The following is a 21,713-nucleotide window of genomic DNA, read 5'->3' as shown; positions in this document are numbered from 1 at the left end:
AGTTAAAAATAGCCATCTGTCAAAACGCTGACATTTTGAAAACAACGCTTGTTATTTTTTAAACGACTCAATCCAATATCTAAGCGCAAAGAGAATTTTCATAAAGAACATTTTTTGGCATGCATTTTAATTTTTTGCTGCCCACATCGGCTTTGCATACTTTTAACGAACTTATGCAAATATTCTAGTGTAACGATCTTATGTAAATATGCAGTACAATTCCCTTTAAATGCGAAAACATTGAGATTGAAAAATCAAAGATGAAAGCATCTGTCGAGGTGAAAAGAGTTTGGAGAATTAAAGAACCAAATGTTTTTAAGGTTACCTTCTGAAAAGCTTGTGTTCATCGAAAAGTGTTCATCCAAATTATCATCTGCATCTAAACACATGATAAAGAAAATAAACGTGTATATCACATGTTACACTACCCAGTTTTTGTAAAATATGAATAAAAAGTCGGTCCATAAACGAATAAAAGACGAAAAATGTCGGTCTGACTAAAACTTTGGGATATTTGATCCAATAAAGACACAATAAAGTTGGTCCCATGACGTAGAGCACTCCCCCTCAAACCTTTCAGCGAGCCATAATTTATTTAGAATTTGCATTTACGTAACCATTTATTGTATGTTATTCAGTCTTGCAAATATTACATGCATGGTTATGCTAATACCGCGTGTTTGCAAAGAGGGAGTTGAACTAGTGAGTTGAACTACCTTACTTTGTCGTTTCTAATCTTTTGGCTGGAAAAATGACAACGTGGGTTTTATTGCAAGTTTTTCCGCAAAACTAATAATTTACTTTTTCATAACACATCATAAATATTTCTTGAAACAGGTATTTGTCACAAAAAAAGTTAAAGGAAACGAATAACTTAGATCCAACATCAGGGCATCTAGCTACCACATAAACGCTCCATGAAACTATGTATTCGTAAACATAATTATTGGCTTTTATTGGCTATCAATAATGAAATAATATGTTTTAAACAATATTTTATTTAAGTTCATTTGTGTACGTGTAACGTATACATGTAACTGACACGTTGATCATGATGGTTTTTACATTCACTTTTAGCATCATAGCCAGTTTTCACTTTCTATACATATTGATCAAATTTCTATGTTTACAAAGTTTAAAATTTTCACATGATTATGATCCACAACATTTGCAATATTTTTGAATTAAAAGATTTTAGTTGCCTACATATAACGATACCTTTCAAAATTAATTTATCAGGTTATAAATTATTGTTTGTGTTTAGCGTTGAAAAACATGGAAATGTTTGGGCAGCAAATGTTTGGTAAAAAAATTCTTTTGCTTACCAGGTTTTGATGTAGAAGGCAAAACACCAATGATGACTTCACTGTTATTATCATCTAATAGATAAATCAAATTAATTTCTTGCAATGCAATTAAATAACATTACAGCATGATGACAAATTCTAAAACTCTCTTATCTGACCCTTTACAAACGTATTAATGATAGGCATGACATAAACGACTCTTAATTGTTTGTGTTTGACTTTTAAAGGGAATGTAAAGATTTTTATGCAAATGTTTGCTAACAAAATACGATTTCTTACCAAGTACTGCTGAAGAAGGAGTTTTGTCAATGTCGTCATAGTCGTCGTCAATCATGGGAGATGGCGAAGATATCTTTTCGTAAAAACCTGAATATTAATGAATTACATTACACGGTTAATACATAATAGCAAGATAAAAGGAATACTTGCTGAGCTAGTTCACTCTTCACTTTTTTGACCGTTAACAAAAGTATGCGAATAAGGAAGATATAAACGAATCTCAATGGTTACATTGCATTCTTGTTTGTACTTAACATTTCAAAAGGCAATAAAGATTACGTTTGTGTAAATATTTGCATAAAAAATTCCATTACTTACTAGGTCCTGATGTAGAGGACGTTATACCAATATCAGCATCACTGTCATTATCATTTTGTAGATATAGCAAAGATTTCCTTTCTTCAGAAGCTGAAGCAATGTAAATATGAAACATTTAAATAAACATATGTAAATATGATCGTACTGATTTTGTTGTGACTGTTGTGTAAGATGGTCCCACTAGGAAAAATCTGACCATCTTTTTACAAAATCGAGAAGGATCTTGAAAAAATTGTGTTAACTATAGGTATTTGGTTCTGCCTTCGAATACATTTACTTTCCTCATTTAATGCACATTATTTATAGCTTTACTCAAGCCTAAAATCAAAGAAATTTAGTCACCAATAACAACAAATGATAATCGGATTGGTAATGCAAGTTTTAGATTTTTTCAATTGAAAATCTGAAAAAAATACCAAAAAGGATTTGAGACGTTTGCAAATGATAATAGACATAATGATAACATGTCATGTCAATTATAATGGACATGATGATAGAATGATAATAACCTATAAGACTACTTTCAGATATTCGAAAATGTCTGCAAGAATTTTCTAAGTTGGCATTCAGGTAGTATAATAAATGTATACATAAATTTCTATGAAAATAAGCACACAAAGTGAATTAAAATTACTTCAACTTTTAAATCCCCGAATCGTAATTAGTTGCACAGCCATTGAATTTTTAACGTTATAATCTCGTGCAAACAAATTATGGTATTTGCAATTTTTTGATACATGCTGTACAGGGTGTCTAAAAACTGCACATATTTGAAATAAGCCGACGTTTGAAATTTGCAAGATTCAGCAGTAATTGATTCCCAAATACACCCTGTAAACGCAATTTAAAAAATAATACATACGAATTGCGGCCACGAAAAGCTAGAAAAATCAATTATATTCATTAAAGAATGATAATTTTAAAACACAGCATTGAGATATTTCTCGTCTGTGATTAGTTGATGACAGTGCAGCTTATCTCTTATTGCACTGTGAAAATATGTTATTGTACTGTTCAAATAAGACAATAAAAATATGACAGAACATCATTATATATTGCGCATAGATCGTGAAACAAACATTTAGCTAATGCAATCGATGTTTTCTAATGACAAAGCAAAGTAAAATCTTACAACTATATAAATGATCATGGAGCTATATAACATAGGTACGTTGTGGAAACGCAGCAGCAGAGTATAAGAATAAATAATTATGCAGGTATTTAATTTACGTTTCTTTCCATCATCTACTTTATTTTCAAACATGTATGGTATCTAGAAATATTTGCAGGGGTAATTGCTTAAAATCAAGTGATATCAAATACAAATATATTTTATAATTTAGGCAAACAAGTAGAGTGAAAATTACTATCAAAGTTTCGACATTGTAAATCGTAAATTGATCTTTATATATAGCTACGTAATTCGTATACACTAAAAATAATTTCGAATGCTTTACTTACTCGTAAAATGTTTTTTGAGATCAGGTCTTGTTTTCCAGTCAGTCGATCTAATAATTTTGTGCACCAGTAGAGGAAGTTCGGGAAAACGTTGCATGAAATACTCTTTATAGTTTCCTTCCTTGATATATTGCGATAGACGTGGTTGAGGTTTATCATGCCAGTGCTGACCAACGTTACGTATGAATCTCAAACAACTTGCCCATGAAGACTCGTAGGTTGCAGCTCTTTCTTTGTTGTTTACTTCATATGTTTTGAAATCTTTCAAAATTTCATCATCGATACGTTTCATCCATGTTGTGGGACAATCCAACTGCCTACGAACATCTGAATTTTGACATATTGGTTGCTTTATCTCCGGTTGGTTTCCAACATCACACAGCATGTCAAACTTTTCTTCATTGGATTGTAGATAAGGATGTTTTAACGCCTCATTGGCTGATGGCCTGAGTTCAGGCTTATGCTGTAGCATCCATGAAAGAAGATCTTCAAGTTGAACATCATCAATTTTCTTCAAGCCAATAGGGTTTCCATCTAACAAGTTTTTCAATATATTCTCTTCAGTTCCAAATGCATGTTCCCCTTTTGTTGCAACATAATAAGCCACCATTCCTGCACTCTAATATTAAAAAAAAACATAAATAGTCACAACATCAACTGTAGATACTGAAATGCTAAAAAATTGAGTTTATTAGTTATATGCAGAACTGAACAATAGCTATATATTTTTTAGAGAACATATCTACCATTATATCAGACTCTTTCTTGTAACGACCATCAATATAGGATTCAGGTGCAATCCAATACTGAGTTCCCCTATTAGGATCGCTTTTATGTGTGTTAGAGCCACTCTTCAAAATTCGACTAATACCAAAGTCAGCTATCATAAATTTGCCTTCCACGTCTTGAAGAACATTAGAAGGCTTTAAATCCCGATGAAGAATAGAACTTGGGCCACTATGAAGATCAGATAATCCATTTAACATTTGTCTAAGGATTTCGGGAAGGGCTTCGTGAAGTTTATCTAAACTACTAGACTTAACAAAACTTGTCAAAGTTTGTTCGCACAAGTCTAATATCAAATAGACAAAATGTTCTCCTTCCTCTTCTACGAAGTTCCAATACTTTACAACATGCTTCGACTCCTTTGCGTTTGGCTCATTCAAAATATTCTTTTCTCGTAGAGCTAGATGGATACAGCTATCATTAAGGATTCGTTTTACAGCTTTTCCATAACCATCCTTTCCCAAGCCAAGATAAACGGTTCCACCACTTCCTTCGCCAATCAAGAACTTTTTCATGAAAATCACACGTACATCGCCTTTAACTCTAATATCACCTGGATGTTCAAGCCAATGTTTTCGCATCATTTCAAACTTTTCGCGATGCATCACTGATTTGTCAACGCAATTCCATTTTTGCGACAACCCAACTTAAAATATTTGCATGCCATTTAGCAAAGTATAAAAAATAGTCAAATAGTCAATAGAAATTTCAATAATTCTAATATTAATGTGGTGTAAAAGTTGTCATCAGTCTAAAATTTCAGTCTGCCTCTGGCTCTGTTACTTTCAAGTGCAAGCACAAATCGTGGTTTCAAAGTACGTTTGCTACATAATCATGAAAAAATATTTAAAATTGCTTGAATATAAACTGCGAAAATGTGACCTACCTTTTAACTTTAGATAATCAATTGGAATGGGGATTCGATATCTAACATTTTTATTGCAAACAATTAGCTTTATATTTTAAATAGTGTCTTACCAAAATTGTGATATTCATTAATGTGTATCTGGGCTTTAAACTTCAGATTGAGTATTTTGTTTTCGCTTTTCTCAACAATTTCAAGTTGGCTTGAATAAATGTATGTCTCTGTAGTAAAAAGAACAATAAATACTATTAACATAAGTAACATAACAGTAACCATTGCAACCAGACTGCAAAAAAATCGCAAAAAATTAAAATTGAACTATTCTAATCCTGTTAACGTTAATTTGCTGTGAATTATAAGAAACGTATTACAGTTGCGACTCAAATTTACAACTTTTTTATTCTATTTTTCATCGAAACACTCAGAGATACTTGTAACCACACTCTACCCCCTGGAGAAGTCGCAAATGACACCGAAGTTGTCAGATGCTCATCATTTTTTATGAACATCGCAATTTTTAGTCTATTATATATTTGTTAGCTTTTGACGCACAATTGTTTTGTATTTTTTCAAACTTGGTACTTAAAAATCAATGTTTGTTTATATATTTGGTAAAGCACATGACGTAGTTTTTAAAGGTGCGTATACATAAAATGTGTCTGACCGACACTGACGCCATATTACGTGTTCTTGTCATATTTGGAAAGTCACCGGACTCGAAAAATCGGATGAATATCTGTAGCAAACTATAGATTTTTTACCTGTTTTTACTATGTTGCTATAGTTTTTAAAATAAGCAAATTATGACGATCGAAAATAATTATCAAATGTCTTTGGTCGTAACAGAAAAAGAAAGTATTGAGAGCATTGTTGTTTTCATCTAATAACCAAAAGCTGCAGAGCATTTTTATATTGCGTCTGTTTAAACATATACAATAGCGAAAAGTGTAGTTCATATTATACTAAAAATATTCAACTCAAACAATAATATGATTATTTCCACTATGCTCACCTTGTTCATGTTCCTGATATGTTTTCGCGTCAGCTTTCTCTAAAACATTACAAAGACACAAAAGCATGAGAAATTGGTAGTCAAAAAGTCCATTGCTATATGTATATTTTTTATACTTGTATGACGTTTTCATATTGTATTATCAATTGTCATTACCGTTGTCATATTAAAAACGTTTCGACCAATAAAATATTAAAGAAAAATTAAAGAAAAATAAAATAACACAACTTTTTACCTTTATAAGAGGCAGTGCGACCATTGTCGTCACGGTTGGTGTTGTTCAATGCAGTGCCGTCGTCGATGTGTTTATCACTAACGGATAGAGTGTCACCATTTTTCCTCGGTTTAAAAAACTGACCACCCTGAAGGCCGAGTGCTTTTAAGGCAATGTTTAATCTCAAGCAGATATAATATGTCTCTCTGGTCTCTCCGTGATTTTTAGTTAATTCTGCAATTCCATACGCAAACGGTTGCCAATTGTTTTTTTCATCCAAAAAGTAAACAAGAACACCAGCGTCACCATCCTTAAGAAATGACTCATCACTTTTTATCATGATAACATCACGGAAAATCACATGTTTTTTTACAAAAACTGAATACATAAGGTCACACAAGTAGCCCTCAGTACCAGTGGCTGTGCAAACTTTCACAGATTCCTCTTGGCTTAGCCTTTTGTGAATTTGTCTAAATACGTCATCAAAGTTTGAATCAACATCTTCCAATTCATCACCAACAAGCTTCTGAAAATCCTCTTTATTGCCAACAGAGATGGACATGATATCAATTTCAGGATTATAAGAGAAGTCAAAAAAATGACCAACCACGCTGTCGTCATCATCCGAGAAAGTATATTTATTTTCATTTAGTAAACGCTGAATGCTTTCTTTGTTTTTACTAATTTCTTCTTGAATCGCAAGAAGGTCATCATTAAATCTCATATGAGGTGCATAACCAACGTGGCAACAAGTCAACGCGTAATAATTTTCATCTTTACAGCAAAACAGGGTCAACTTACCGCGAGACCGCTTACTAGGCATATCGTAGTGTTATGCCCAAATCATGCTAGACAGTCGTTGAATTTTTCTTTTCTTCAACGTAATTCCTCATTAATTTGTCATAACAGTGTCTGTAATATGTAAAAATTGATTATGACAAGGATGAGAAAGATGCACATTATATGTGTTAAAGCTCAAAACCATCGGCTTACACAACTGAAATAGAGGGAGGGGGTCAATGTCTTACTTAGCACTTTCATTTTTTAAACAAGCATCCTTTTTAACTATTTGTATATAAGTGTTTTTACTTGTCGCAAATAATTAATCTTGAAAAATTCTTATAAACGTTTACTTTCACCCTGCTTTATGATTCAGAAATATGGCTGATTTACTTGTAATTAAAAGCGCAAAGAAGTCCTCCAATACCATCCAATTGTTTCAGTCTGCATGGTTATCACTTTTTAAAAACGTCAAAATAAAAAGAAAATTAAAATGAACGAATTTTATGAGAGAAAATAGTTATCATTAACCAACGGACTAACACATTTGCTGCACTGACACAAAAACCCTTCCCTGAAAAAACGTGATTTGTCTAGGGAACTACATGAATTAAGAGTCAATGTAGTTCAAATTAAGTGTAAAAAAGCATACGAGGTGTGTGTGTGTGTGTGTGTGGGGGGGGGGGTTATATTCACAGTTTTAGGCAAGTAGTCGATGATAATATGAAGCGTCACCACATTAGAAAAACCCATACTTCACGAGGTTGAATGTAGGTTTAATGTTCTCTCATTTTCTCAAAATAGGTTAGTATGTAACCAATTCATTTGTTACCACATGTAACCATAAAAAGTGAAAAAAAATTTTTTTAAATAAACACTTTTAAAAGTGGACTTATTTAAACAACCCCGTTTTATTGTAGATTTTTCATAAAGTAAACATTATTCGATAACACATTTGGGCTTACCATATGTATAAAATATTCGGACAGCAAGCTTAAAATAACCTAAACATTGATATTTTAGTTTCTGCATGTCTCACAAGTCCAAGAATATTTTAATTCTAGATTCAACAAGGTGAATAAAATAGCAACACCAAACAACTTTATCTATTTAAAGTGTTTATATTACGAATTGTAGGCCCCCCCCCCCTTTTTTATTAGCCAAAAAGACCTTGTTTCAGTGATTTTAAATCTGTAATTATAATTGAAATTGGATTGGTGAAAGTGATTTTACAGACGTTCAAAGTCACGATTTTCAGCATTTTTTTTGCGAACTTTTTGATCGGTATGCTAATGACTTGTGACGTAGAAAGTTGAACACATATATCAACATGGCGTATTCTACTAGTAATCTTAATAAGAAACGCGTAGGAAAACGCTGTGTTGCTGGCGGACCTAATCAAATTAGTTGCGCCAATGATTCAAAAACTGAAGAAATGTCGATGCATCTGTTTCCTAAAAAAGAAACAGAGCCGCAAAAACATAGAAAATGGGTAAATTTTGGGCGTAAACATAGACCGGGTTTTGAGGCTTCCTCTACCTCGTGTCTGTGTTCTGCGCATTTTGAAGATTCTTGTTTTGACCTTAATTTGAGCGTGCAAGTCAAGCTCAAAAGAAGGTTGAAGAAAAATGCTATCCCAACCATTGACGTGGCTGGGATTCCAGAACCATTACAGGACGAAATAACCGATCGAAAGCGAAGACAAGTAAGTTTACGCTTGTTTATGTTAATTTTTCTTTTGTCATATGTAAATTCGATATACGTTTTGTAGATTATTCGACATACTCTCCATAAGCCATCGCTGAAGGAAACATGTTCTCTCAATGAGGAAGTACCATCTACTAGTGATGGAGCTGAGCATGTTGAAGTATGCACTGGGAAGGCAAACGATTCGCCATTTAAAGAAAAACTACATGCAGTTGGTGAAGATATTTGTGAATCCCAGTCTCCATGTAAATCGTGCCTTCGTCTTAAGAAAAAACTTACAACTTTACAAAAGACTTTAAGCTGGTATGAAAAGACAAACGCATCTTTGAAGAAAAAGGCCCAGAAGTTGCAAAATGAATATCGAAGCGAAATCAGGGAAAATCGTAATACATCCGTGGTGATCAGCATTAATATAGATGATGGAATGCAGGGGAGTGCTGAAGAGCTTTTCGAAAGAGAATCATACATGGACTACTCCTCTTTCGAAGAGTCTAGTCAGAGTGAAGATTTGGATGAAGATACCACAAGTAATACACTCAGGTATTTTATCTTATAAAGAATTAGATCTCTGTTTAATTTCATAATAATGAATTGTCTTAATCGTGTTACAGAATTGATGTAGGAGCAAGCTCGCATGAACAATCTATGTTCATGGTATTTTACATCTCATTGGTTGAGTTATTTGAAAAATTTTGCTTTAACTGCAAGGCTGAAAATCCAAAAGTAAACATTAAAGACATTGGTTCGATGGCCATTGTAGAGCAAAATTGTGGTAAATGTGTTGAAAAAAATTCATGCGGAGAAGCCAAACTATGGTTTTGGGAAGATATCCAGCTGGAAACGTTATGACTAGTTTTGGTATATTGATGTCTGGTATCAGTATAATTCAGGCCATGCTGATGTTCAAGCACATGAATCTCTCAGCAAATAGTATGCCCACTTATCATGTGCATCAACGCACCTTCTTGCATTGCTTCTCCAATGCTGCCATCGACTGTCATTTTCTGAAAAAATGGTCCTATTTCCTTACAGCATCTGTACTCTAATGCGACTTCTAACAAATCGGTATGACAGCATTGACAATTACACCTGAAACGTGGGAGCATTGTGGTTTATAAAGTAACTTTATGTATATTACAAACAGGACAAAACAACAACTTACCATTCACCGAGTGGAATTACGCCATCACTTCGTTGTTCTAATGTCGCAGGGAGAATTCCATCGGGATCATCTAGAGTATGCACTTCATCACCATCTCCTGCGAGCGGTTCATCGTCATATGCGAAGTCGTTTAAATGCTCGACATAACCCACGGATTCCGAGCTCGAATCAGATACGCATTCAGACATCGAATTCGAATTATCTGAGCACTGATTTGAGGCCATACTTTCCGGAAAACTTGTTTTTTAATATTTTATTGAAAATACTGTCATTATTTGTTTTTAAGACAAGAAAAACGACAACAAAATCACCTCCTATAATATAATATTATATTGACGGAAACAGACGTGTTCAACTATCTACGTCACAAGTATCAATATGGCGTCGTAAAAAATTCGCAAATAGTACCCGACTTTGGAGGCAAAATTAAAGAACTTATATTTATCTGTTTAAGTCCAGCGACATGTCATAGTTCCTCAAATAATCCAAATTTTTAATTAAGCTCATAAAAAAGGGGGGCTAAAATTCGTAATATAAGCACTTTAAGTATGCTCCATAATATACCAACCTTCAGGAAGTGGACTTACTTTCTCTTGACTCTCTTCTACATTAAAAATATAAACAATAAGATATTTTAATTACGATTACAAATGAAGGTTGACGGATTCACAGTGCATTAATTAAAAAATAATAAAAAACCCGTTGCAAACATATAACTCTTTTTCCAACTTTACATACCAAAATTTCCATTTAATTCTGTAACAAGAACACAAACTTTACCGACATTTTTAGTAATAACGTCAAGGTCATTTAACGATAACTATGAATTTTAATGTCATCACTATCACAGCAGTAAGAGCATTTGTTTTTACTTTAATAGGAAAATAATGACTTTTAATAAACAGTTAGAACACAGATATAAGAGGAAAAGATTAAATCAAATTACTTCTAGAGAGTGTAAAACCTGTAAAAAGCTAAATGTGCTGCAATCTCTGTCGTATTCATGTTGCATATAAATCCGACTGGGAGAAAATAACTCATTTTAATACTCTTATCATTCTTCTTTTCCCTTTTGTGTTTGCTCAGTATGGTGCATCGTTAACAAACCAGTGTGTTTGATTACTTTAACTTTTCAAGCATTAAAGTATATGACATCGTTGATCAATATCCTTGAATGTTTGCTTCAATTGTGAGATTTATTATATATTTCTAGATTACTTTGCAGTATACGATCAGATAATCGAAGACAAGTAAGCAATTGTTTTTTTAAAAAATCTATTCATGAAAACGTTTATAAATGACAATATTTAAAGTACCAATAAAAATGATTTATATATAAATGATAAACCAAAAGATTGATTAAGATAAATCCAAGACAACTTTACTCGAGAACTATACTTTTCATTATACAATTTGCTTGCGTTTCTATTTCCGTCACGTAGTTCATAAAATTGTCACGAACAAGAGTAAATATATACGTTAACAAAGCTTAAGAATCTTTAATATAAACCTGTCAAGATTCTGTATATATGCAAGTTTACTTGTGATTAAAAAACGGAGCAAAAATCCCTCCAATTCTATAAAATTGTTATAGTCTGTCTATATAGTTATCGCCTCACTAATTTCTAGGGCAGTAATATTTTTCCGTGATGTGTAGAAAATCTTTCCTTTCAAAAACATGATCCGAAAGCTTTAGAAATACATAAATTATACAAACTCTTGACGATTGAATTTAATGTTTGACGCAATGTAATTTTGTTTACATTGCTCTTATATATACACTGAAAAGAATTTACAAATTCGAACTAGTATTTTTCAACAAAAAAAGTCTTCATTCGTGTAAAGAATACACCAATAACAAAGTATTAAAAACTTACATGGATAGTTCACCAATCTCCGACAAGTATTTCAACAACTTTAACTTCTATAACGTTTTTCCGACAAATAAGAATCATTAAAATAATGCCTTGTTTTTTTACGTCGTCATACACTTCTATTATTTTAAAAATGTAGGAATTTCAAAATAACAGCAGGAAACATATTCTTTCCTAAGAAAGGTCTATGTTTTCTTGAGGGGGGAGGGGAAGATTGAATAATTTTGAAGATATTCAATTTACATGTCATACAGGCATGCAATTTTACATGCCTTCAAACATAATATGCTATGGATTACAATATTGTTGATAATAACGTTTAGTCCTTAGTATAAGACATTTTCAGATTAGAATACATACATGTAGGAACTTAGAAAACATATATTCTAATTATACAATATTTACAGATTGTTAAATTACAACGTGTAGTGATGTCAATGTTGTGTGATTTTTTGTGTGTTAAGTGGAGTTGAATGGATTTCGATGAGATTTAGTGGGACGGATAGAGTGAGTTTGAATGGATTTCGATGAGATTTAGTGGGATGGATAGAGTGAGTTTGAATGGATTTCGATGAGATTTAGTGGGATGGATAGAGTGAGTTTGAATGGAATTAGATGAGTATGTGGTTGTTTCCTTGGAAGAGAAGTTGATTGGTTGTAACCTCTCTGTACGTAGTGGAGCATTGGACTTTAACTTCACATATTCTCCATAGTTATCATCAACATTGAAATTATCGCTTTCCTTTTTTCTGTGTTCATGAAACTCTGAAGAAGACTTCCATTCTTCAACAACACAATACTCATTAGCAACTCGTCCCACGACTCTCGTGGGAAACAAGGATTACGTCATCCAAACGACTCTCTTTAGCTTCACAAGTTTGATTCCCTGACACCCGAGTACTTTGAAGGATTTAACAAGAGATTTCCAATCTGTTTCTATTGTCAACTTTGCTCTCCTCAACAGACTCATGATCTTCTAAGCCTGAAATGAGAATTTTGTCTGTTTTTACTTCACCCTTGTTTGCATAACTGTAAATTTCGTCCACAGCGTTTTCCCCTGTAGTTTTAGTAAACCTTTTTACTGAATATGCCCTCTTTAACAAATTCATTTTCTTCCTTATCGTCGAATTCAAGATAATTATAGTTAGTTGGGAGCGATTGCGCAACATTTGGGATGCGAAAACCATTTTCTTCCTGTATAATATAGATTATAGTACTCATTATTTCTTACAAAATGCTAAACAAAACTGTGTTGACAGCTTACCTTTGGAAAAAATATCTTGAAATATTTCCTCTAATAAACGACCATCAAAGATAACCCAGTAACGGTGGCAAACGAAAACAGATCTTAAATTCTCCTTTTATTATTCCGTGCTGTCATTCTCGAGACTCAGTTCAACAAGTAAATATTGACATAGAAAAGATATCCTTTTTCCAGTCTTCGAAGTGTGAAAGTATTATCTTTGAAATATCGTACTTTCATTCATGTGATAGAGAGAACTTGATAGGAACACGAAATTTGCCCATTTGATAAATTTTTAATGAAAGTTTTCAATAATCAAAAGTGATATAAGTTTAAAACTTATATTGTCATTTTCAGCTTTGGACACAAGCAGGAAAGTCATTCCATACATACACGATGCAAATAGATGATTTACGATGATAAATCCCATTCCTATATAACAGAAGATACAATCCCATCCTCATTCACTAAGTAAAATAAACGTTTACGAAGAATGGTTGAAGATTTTCACCTAAAAATAAGCATGACACAACGTCCTGTTTAATGTTTAAATTTTAATGTACAAGTAAATACAACTGACCTGTAATAGTTTGACTTTCTTGGTTGAAAAAAAATTCTCACAGTAAGAACAGTTGTTGATATTGAACATTAAACACATCATCACCATTTTGACCAACTTAGTACACCTTCTCACCAGTGTGTTTGGCTGTAACCTCTTTTTCTAAGTTATGGAGTATTGGTCCTCAAATTCACATATTACCCATAATTATCATCGACATTGCCATCAATGCTTTCCTGTTTTTTTGTTTTCACGAAACTGTAAGAACATCCATTTCTCAACATGGTCTTCATTAAATAAACATAATCGGGAAAATAGAATCACGTCATCCGCACGAGACGATAAAATTTTAACCGAGAAATAATGTAAAACATTTACATTATCGACAGAAATAAAAAATAAGGGCATGAAGGTTAAGTACTGCTGTTGTAAAGCGAAATTGAACTTCCTTTTTACAATTTGCAACATGGGTTTTATTGAATAAAGATTGCTGTAGTGATGGAGTGAACGACAATGGTAAAATCTTCTATAGTAACCGATATCTTCATTACCATTGTCTGTCTCTAGGATCATCAAAATACTTTCACAGAATTTTATAGAGAATAAATCCTTCCCAAGATATTTCATAAGTCAATTTTTCTGAAATTGAGCCTGTATGGAACTATTCATCAACACTTGTATGATGTCAGTGTAAGTGTTATATATAATTTCATTATTTTTAATTCAGTTTAAATTAAGATTATTGGATGTAGTATTTCATGTATTTTTTATTACTTTTATGTAATATATTACTTCTACGTTTATAAAGTGTGGAGCTAAGCAAAAAAGACTTAGAGAACGTCAATTTTTGTGGATCACACAAGTAACACAGGACATTTGTTTTATGTACATATCTCTGAGAAGAGCGTCAAAAAAATTAAATAGCCCTAAGACTTAATAAATATGCTATACCTTGTAATATATTAATTATTGTCAAAACATGGAGCCAGAAAAAACTACACAATTCCTGAGCAAATGTCACACAGGCGATGGGAGAATCATTCAGTATAGTTGATTCTTTTACTCTAATTATGACCAATGGAATATCCTTTCAGACTAGTTTATCACATAAGAATGTCGTGCCTTTCATTGGGTAAAGGCAGTGTAAACATGTGTGGTGTATTCTCACTCAAAACAGACAGTCAATCTCTTTTAATCAGTGACAGTTGCTTTTCTATAAACATTAATACAATACGAATTCACGATTGAATAATTTGGACACAAACCTTCATTTAAACGACTGAAACAAAGAACAGAGCACGATGAAATATACTGATGAGGTAACTAAATCCTGTCGTAATTATAGGATGAATGTCTTCAGAAAAATTGGTCTGAAATTAGAAAATATTTGCTTTCATCATGTAAGGTGCAAATATAGGCAATTACAAAGGCACATAACATATTCCTAAAATTTCTCAACTAAATAGTCTTCAACATATACTTCAACGTCAATCACTAACAATTTACACGTAAATCTATTCACCGTTTTTTGACCAACAAATAAATAATGACAAACAAAGTGCCCTCCAAATTCTTTTACAGAAATATACCCTAAATATGCATGAAAGACATCATATGACCCAAAGTAACCACCTTTAATGTAGACAGAAATGTTATGATAACTAAGGCCCCGTTTACACTATATCGGATTGCTATCGTAGCAGGTTGAATATTCTTTGTATTAAAAGGCAGTGAAATTGTTCAACGTCGGAAACACAATGAAATGGACTAAATCTGTCAACTTAATAAGCTTTAACTGCGAACAGTTAACACTTTAAAGCAAATGAAGATGTCGTGATGAGCGAATCCGGTATAGTGTAAACGCAGCCTAAATAATTGTAGACTGAAATTATTGCTATGTAATGACACTAAAGCCTAGTTTTCACTAGCAACATAAGCGCAAGCGATAAAACAAAGCAAAACATATTCTCCAGAGATTGGAGGACGTAAAAGAAAAAGGATTTTCTTTTCAATGTTTTTGTGTTCTAATTTATGCTTATGTTAAGTTGCTGTGTTTATGCTTATGTTTATGCTGATGCTTGTGTCAGTCACTTTATCGCCTTATTGTATTTTCTTTTGTCTTTGTTTGTCCTTAAATCCTGCTTCGCACGAGTAGGGACCAAGGGGTTATGCAGAGAAGTAGTACCTTTCCAAGTTGGTATAGCCTTCTCGACTGGTCTTCCCGTACCCAGTACTATGTGATGCGTAATACACCCAACATTCAGGACTGCAGTCTGCAGTAGCCTATCCATAGTAAAGACCGATGTGCGTGGTAAAGAGCCGCATCCTGCACAAGGTGGTCCTGCATGGAACTAAACACATCGGATCTAGAGGAGTTTAACCTCGAGAAGAAATTCCTCTACTCTTACGGGTAGTTGTAGTTCCTGTGGCGAGCATCAACAGACTGACGTTTCGGCAGAGCAGCATCGCAGCTTGGCGGATGAACATGCTACATGACAACGGGAGGGTGCACTGCTCCAGTTTTGTGAGAACCGTAAGCGTATCTCAGGCCTGGCGAACCGTTTTACGTATTCAGCTATTAGAAAAAACATGAACAAGTTCAATTACAGCACCACGCTGGCACTTGGAATACGTTCATGTTTCGCCTTTGCCATCTGGCATTGGATGACGCAAGACAAGACAAGACACACGAGTGAAATAAGGATAAGCACAAATGTAGACAAAAGAGAAAACAAAGACATTCAACGAGGCATGTGACATAAGCATCAACATAAGAACAAGCATAAAGAAAAAATTCAAGAATAAGCTAAGAGAATAACAAAAGAAGAACAAAAAAGGATTTAAAAAAAGTTCCAATGTCTTTGTCTTTGTAAACCTCTAGAGCAATATAAAAAGTCTCGACGCTCGTGCTTATTTTTTGACATTACTTATTCCAGGTAATATTTCACAATTTTCATGATTACTCCCATCTACTTTCCCCTTTTTTAAGCTTTCCTTCAATATCTTACAGGAACTTATCCCATTTTATCTCATTCAAATAATTATAAAGAATTTTATTCAATAATTGCAAGCTAATATATGCAAAAAACCAACCAAAGAGCCCCAAGGAGAAATTTAATATATCACCATTAACAAATATCTACTCACCCTGAATGGTTGATGATAAAAAACTGATTTGGCAGAGATTTTGTTTGTCCATAAAGAACGATGAAAACTTTTGAGATTTCAATCACCTATTGAAAAGCAAAGAACCAATGGAAACGAATTAATGATTGCAGGGCTTATTCAAGGATGTGATTAAGAATTTTGTGGAGAAAGTGCATCATTTCAATTTTTTCAAACAATTTCAGTAAGTAATGTTATGCCAGGATTTGGTATAGCACCAACAAGTAATAAAATTTAAGCTTATCTTATGGAACGATACCATGCAGCACATTTTTGAACAAATAATGATAGCTGTGCCCTTTTTATCCGTCTTTCGTCAATGACAAAAGTAGCCACAAGCGCACTGCTTTCGACTGATTGACTCAAGGAATCTATAATGGTTTACGTCTAATCTAAATGTCAGTCATGGCAGCTAAATCTTCATGAGATTGTTGTTGTCTAATGGCTATTCCGTTTAGCCATCTGGCTTTTGTGAAGCATTGGGTGATAACTATTGTATATGCATCCTTATTGACTCCAGACATCAGATGTATTACAAATCTAAATCTATCTTGAACTTTCGGAATACAGAAGATTTGCACAATGAGCTGAGTTTATGTTTAGTACGTTTATGTTCAATCTACTCTCAATTCAAAATACCTTTATTTATAAAAGTTTAAATGAATGAGCTAATTTATTTTTCCAAACGATGTATCTGCTACTGCTGAACACAAATTATATGTTGCATCAACAAATGGCAGACTGGAGAATTAAATGCATTCCAACATTTCTTGTCTTTTCTTGTCCTTTCTTTTTCGAAACGATATGTTCTCGCCTTTACAAGATGGTTGTAGCGTCTTGTCTGTAAATAACTACATGATTTGAGTCCTTCCAAATTCCAATAAGAACCAGCGTTATATCACATTTGTTACATCACACTTATAACAAAAAGAAGCGTAGTCATGTTTTTCAACTATCGATGAACATAACTGAAACAAGTGCTTGCTTTATTCTACTAGAAAAGCAATACTTTAAGTTTATATCATAACTGGACTGAGTCAAATTAAGCGTCAATATAATAGAAAATATATTTGTATGACATGAATATAAGTGATGTTAGCCTGTTACAACTCTTGTAATGGGAGTTGACGTGCGAATTTTATTCTCTAACTTCTACTAAAATATGACAATGCACAAAGTTAATTTGAAATGGTGAACAGTTAAACTCATAGATCTCGTTTGTCTTGTCTGCCCGTGAGCCAAAAGCTTGTCGCACACAGTCCATATGACAAAGTTTTGAGCAAAAGGCTTTGTTCAATGGACAACAGTTCGCTCACTGGTAAAAATTCATGCATTTTTAAAAATGCCGGTTGTGCAATGCACAATACGCGTTTCCGTCTTATTTTAGGAAATTTTTTCCAAGAGTACACTTTTTTATTATGTATAAACAGTTTATGTCTGGTATAAAATGTATATGTAGTTGTACAAAAATCCAACTACACAAACTTCTTTAATTTTTTGTACTCAACGCTATCTGTAAAGATAGATTTTTAGATAGCTAAGTAAAAATTCGACTTTGTCGGGTGTCTCAACATCTTGTTGGTAGGTGCTTTTAAATTTGTATTTGAATTTAGGAATCTTATGTAGTAGAGGATCATTGCGAATCATTTTTATAACAATGATATCGACTATAGAATAAAATCTTGCTTCTACACTTTATTTTGCTTTACGCTAGATTGGCCATGCAAAAATATTAGATGAATGTACAAGTACTAAGAGCAAAAATTTGAAATGTTAAATAAGTGCATGTATGCAACAATTTCATTGTTTCACACGCAGAAGTCCTTGAAACTGGCATTTTGGAGAAGTCCTAATTTATCCAAAGCATCTTTTAGTCTCAGGCAAGCATAGTACTTCTTGTTCTTTCTGGACGCAACAGCAACAGCATATGCAAACGGTATCTTCTTGTTGTTCTTATCACTAAAATAAACCAGAGATCCCGAGTCACTTTGCTGAATAAATTCGTGATCACTTTCTACAGCCACCACGTCACGGAACACTATTTTTCCCTTGTAACGTACGGTACGATTGAGGTCAACAATGCTCCCGCCGACATCGTCGCCAGCTTTATAAACAGGTGTCTGTTGCTCATCGTTTTCTCTCTCTGACAGCAACTCAAACACATTCTCTAGAGAACGTGATATCTCTATTTTAGCTGCAGTGAATTCAATTTCTTTATTATCAACTAGGATGGCCATTATATCGGTTTCTTGATCAAATGAGTAATGCGAAAATTCGCCAAGAGCTATTTCTCTGCCATCGTTATGAATGTACGAATATTTGTTTTCGTGCATAAATTCCTCAAAATCCCTTTTATTATTATTTATTTCGTCTTGAATGTACAAGAACTTATTTTCGCTTTCGGGAGAATTTTTATATCCAGTATGTAGACAAGTCAACGCGTAATGTTTTCCATCTTTGCAGCAGAACAGAGTCAACGTTCCACAGGATGGTTTGGACGCATTATCACGCTTTGATTGAACCATCTTCGAAAGCGGATAAATTATAATTTCGTCAGATGGGTTGATAAAACGTAATTCGATATATTTTGAAGCATTCCATTCAAATATTTCATCAATTTCTTGTTTCAAAAGTTTATTATCTTTCTTTGATTGGTCGACTTCAAGAAACAAATGAAGATATGGCATTTGATTGGTCGGACGAGCTACACCATAATCGCCACAAAGCCATGAAAAACTGCAAATGTAAAAAATGAAGGTACTTGGAAAAAAACAGCAACATACTCACTTGTCAAGTCAAATGACTCAAAAACTGAATTATAAGAGTTAAGAAAGATTTACCTTTCCAATTTTTCATGCACACTTTCTTTTACTTTGTAATCATTGGTTAGAAATCTTTCTTTAAAAAATTTGCTCCCGTTGGTAATGAGAACAATATGATCTGCAAAAAAATAACATAAAATCAAGATTACGATAATCGTTGTTTGCAAAAGGGGACATTTGACTGACAAGAAAAAAAATTATATTATGCAATACCATTAAAAAATTTGAACTTAGGCATAACTAGAAAAGTACAGAACAATTTAGTTATTGTGTAAGGTTACAAAGACAATTAGCTCTTTACTCACTTTTTATACGACCATCTGAGTTGAGAGACCTTAGACCTTGCGATTGCTTCATCTTTGGTTGGCTCCTTGTATCACGAAACATATCAACGTTTTCCTCATTTTGTATGATTGCAAGCTTCCACAAAACAGTGGGATTGGATATTGTTTCTTTGAAATACATCTTTGCATCGCAAATTTCCCAAAACAGTTCAGACTGTGATTTTTCCAGTGGTCGATCGTACCATTGCTTGCGTTCAGTCTTTCTATTCATCTTATCTGTTCTAAAATAATCATTGCCATCTTTTTGTATTAGAATTTTCAAATTAAAGGTTTACAATTGATGAAAATTGAGCAGACATCACTTGTCTTATTTGACTGTTGGTTCCTGACTCTACAGCCTTTCACACTTCTCTGTATTGGATAGTAGATTAATAAGTGTTTTAACGCCTCGTTGGTTGATGGTCTGTATTCTAGCTTCAGCTGTCACTCAGACTAGCTGTCACAGATTAGTCACTCTGTCTTATTTATTGATGGTAAATAATTATCTTCCTTATCTCGAAGGAGATTAATTCGACTTTTGAACCAACTACTTATGAGTGAGGCTGTGATTGGCATGGTCGATTGTCAACTTATTAGCAACAGTCTGAAAGAATTTTTTACGAATGTAATGAGCGCAACAATGATAAACGCAAAGTCAACTCAATTAACTGCACGAGTTTTGCTGAAAGTACTATCCCTCCATTAAATGTTGGAAGTTGTGTTTCATTTAAGAAATGAAAGATGTTTACTGTGTTTGTATGCAAACCAAGGAGGTTGACCTTTGGGAGAACTCGATAGCAGGTCATGGCAACCTCGAGACTCAAGATTTTGAGCCGATGATTTGTTGTAATTCAATTATTCATTTCAATTTATTTATTTTTATAGGGCAATTTCTTTGAAATATAAAGAACTTTTTACACCAAGGCAAAACCAAGATTCCACAGAACTGAATATAACCGGAATGCTACTCCCAGTCAAAATTTTACACCAGCAGTTCCACTTGCCCCAATTTTTCCAACCACGGCCACGAAAAAGTTCATAACGGCAGTAATGCTATGAAATGCAAGGCTTATAGACATGCATGTCTGAAAGCAAGTAAATGCGCGTTCAGGCATTTTAGTTAAAGGTGGCCATCCAATTATGTATTTGGTTCAAGGACATGTTTACATTTTTGTCATGCCAAAAATAATTGAGGTAATGTGGGCGACATGCAAACTTTCCGGAATGACAACTAACTGTAGAACACAGAACAACTACCAAATATATGGAATTTGCGTAAGTCAACTGACTTACCCTAAATCTGCACCTGGTTGATAATCAGATCATCAAAGATAATAACTGTTTCTATTCATGTAAATATTTAAGAAACAATTGTATAAACATTTTTAGGTAGCTACAATTCTGAGCTTAAAAACCTATTTAAACAACACCAAGTCTCACTTTTCCAAAAGTTATTTTTCGTCAAATAATGAGAGGAAAATTTGCTTGCGTGTTCACTTCCGGCCACACTTTAATACTATTTATTGTATGAGCAAAAATATATAAGGGAAGCAACGTTGCTTGATGAATGAAAACTTATGATATAGTTCTTTTTTAAGGTCATGGTATATCTTAAGATTATGATATAACTTTGCTTGAGGATAAAAACGGGGCGGAAAACTACCTACGAACAAATGGAATAGTCTGAACATTTAGCTATTGCCTGAATGATTGTTTCGACTTTTTTGTGATGAGTAAAATGTATACCTTTAACCGCTTAACATTTGGGCGAGTTAAAGTAAATGTCAAAAGCAACAGAATTTTCTTAACATTTTTTAATATACTGAAAGAATTCACATA

General features: G+C 33.4%; 4 protein-coding genes across 7 annotated transcripts in view; all 4 read right to left on the bottom strand.

The window, feature by feature from the left end:
- Positions 1–21,713, bottom strand: part of LOC124438461 — a 120,403-nt gene that overhangs the window by 71,817 nt on the left and 26,873 nt on the right. The window lies entirely within an intron of this gene.
- The window catches only part of LOC124438454, a 73,929-nt gene that overhangs the window by 27,948 nt on the left and 24,268 nt on the right, over positions 1–21,713 (bottom strand). The window lies entirely within an intron of this gene.
- LOC124438452 overlaps positions 1–21,713 on the bottom strand; it is a 31,483-nt gene that overhangs the window by 3,616 nt on the left and 6,154 nt on the right. The window contains exons 2-12 of one of the 3 annotated variants that reach the window (XM_046988606.1): positions 11,766–11,936; positions 10,457–10,492; positions 6,261–7,151; positions 6,026–6,064; positions 5,127–5,234; positions 4,109–4,794; positions 3,366–3,981; positions 1,905–1,994; positions 1,587–1,673; positions 1,326–1,379; positions 326–379 (exon numbers count right to left, since the gene is read on the bottom strand). In XM_046988606.1, the coding sequence (XP_046844562.1) occupies positions 326–379; positions 1,326–1,379; positions 1,587–1,673; positions 1,905–1,994; positions 3,366–3,981; positions 4,109–4,794; positions 5,127–5,234; positions 6,026–6,064; positions 6,261–7,062 (2,536 nt within the window). In that variant the 5' untranslated portion in view covers positions 7,063–7,151; positions 10,457–10,492; positions 11,766–11,936. Of the gene's footprint in view, positions 1–325; positions 380–1,325; positions 1,380–1,586; positions 1,674–1,904; positions 1,995–3,365; positions 3,982–4,108; positions 4,795–5,126; positions 5,235–6,025; positions 6,065–6,260; positions 7,152–7,412; positions 7,502–10,456; positions 10,493–11,765; positions 12,432–21,713 lie in introns of those variants that run through there. The other 2 variants (XM_046988607.1, XM_046988608.1) reach the window with 2 other exon arrangements.
- The window catches only part of LOC124438463, a 30,299-nt gene continuing 26,893 nt past the window's right edge, over positions 18,308–21,713 (bottom strand). The window contains exons 4-6 of the mRNA XM_046988624.1: positions 19,857–20,116; positions 19,570–19,669; positions 18,308–19,465 (exon numbers count right to left, since the gene is read on the bottom strand). Coding sequence (XP_046844580.1) covers positions 18,538–19,465; positions 19,570–19,669; positions 19,857–20,116 — 1,288 coding nt within the window. The 3' untranslated portion in view covers positions 18,308–18,537. The remainder of the gene's footprint in view (positions 19,466–19,569; positions 19,670–19,856; positions 20,117–21,713) is intronic.

Source organism: Xenia sp. Carnegie-2017, unplaced genomic scaffold (assembly GCF_021976095.1).
Source record: "Xenia sp. Carnegie-2017 unplaced genomic scaffold, XeniaSp_v1 HiC_scaffold_19, whole genome shotgun sequence".
NCBI lineage: Eukaryota > Metazoa > Cnidaria > Anthozoa > Malacalcyonacea > Xeniidae > Xenia > Xenia sp. Carnegie-2017.
This window is presented reverse-complemented; position numbering and strand designations above follow the sequence as displayed.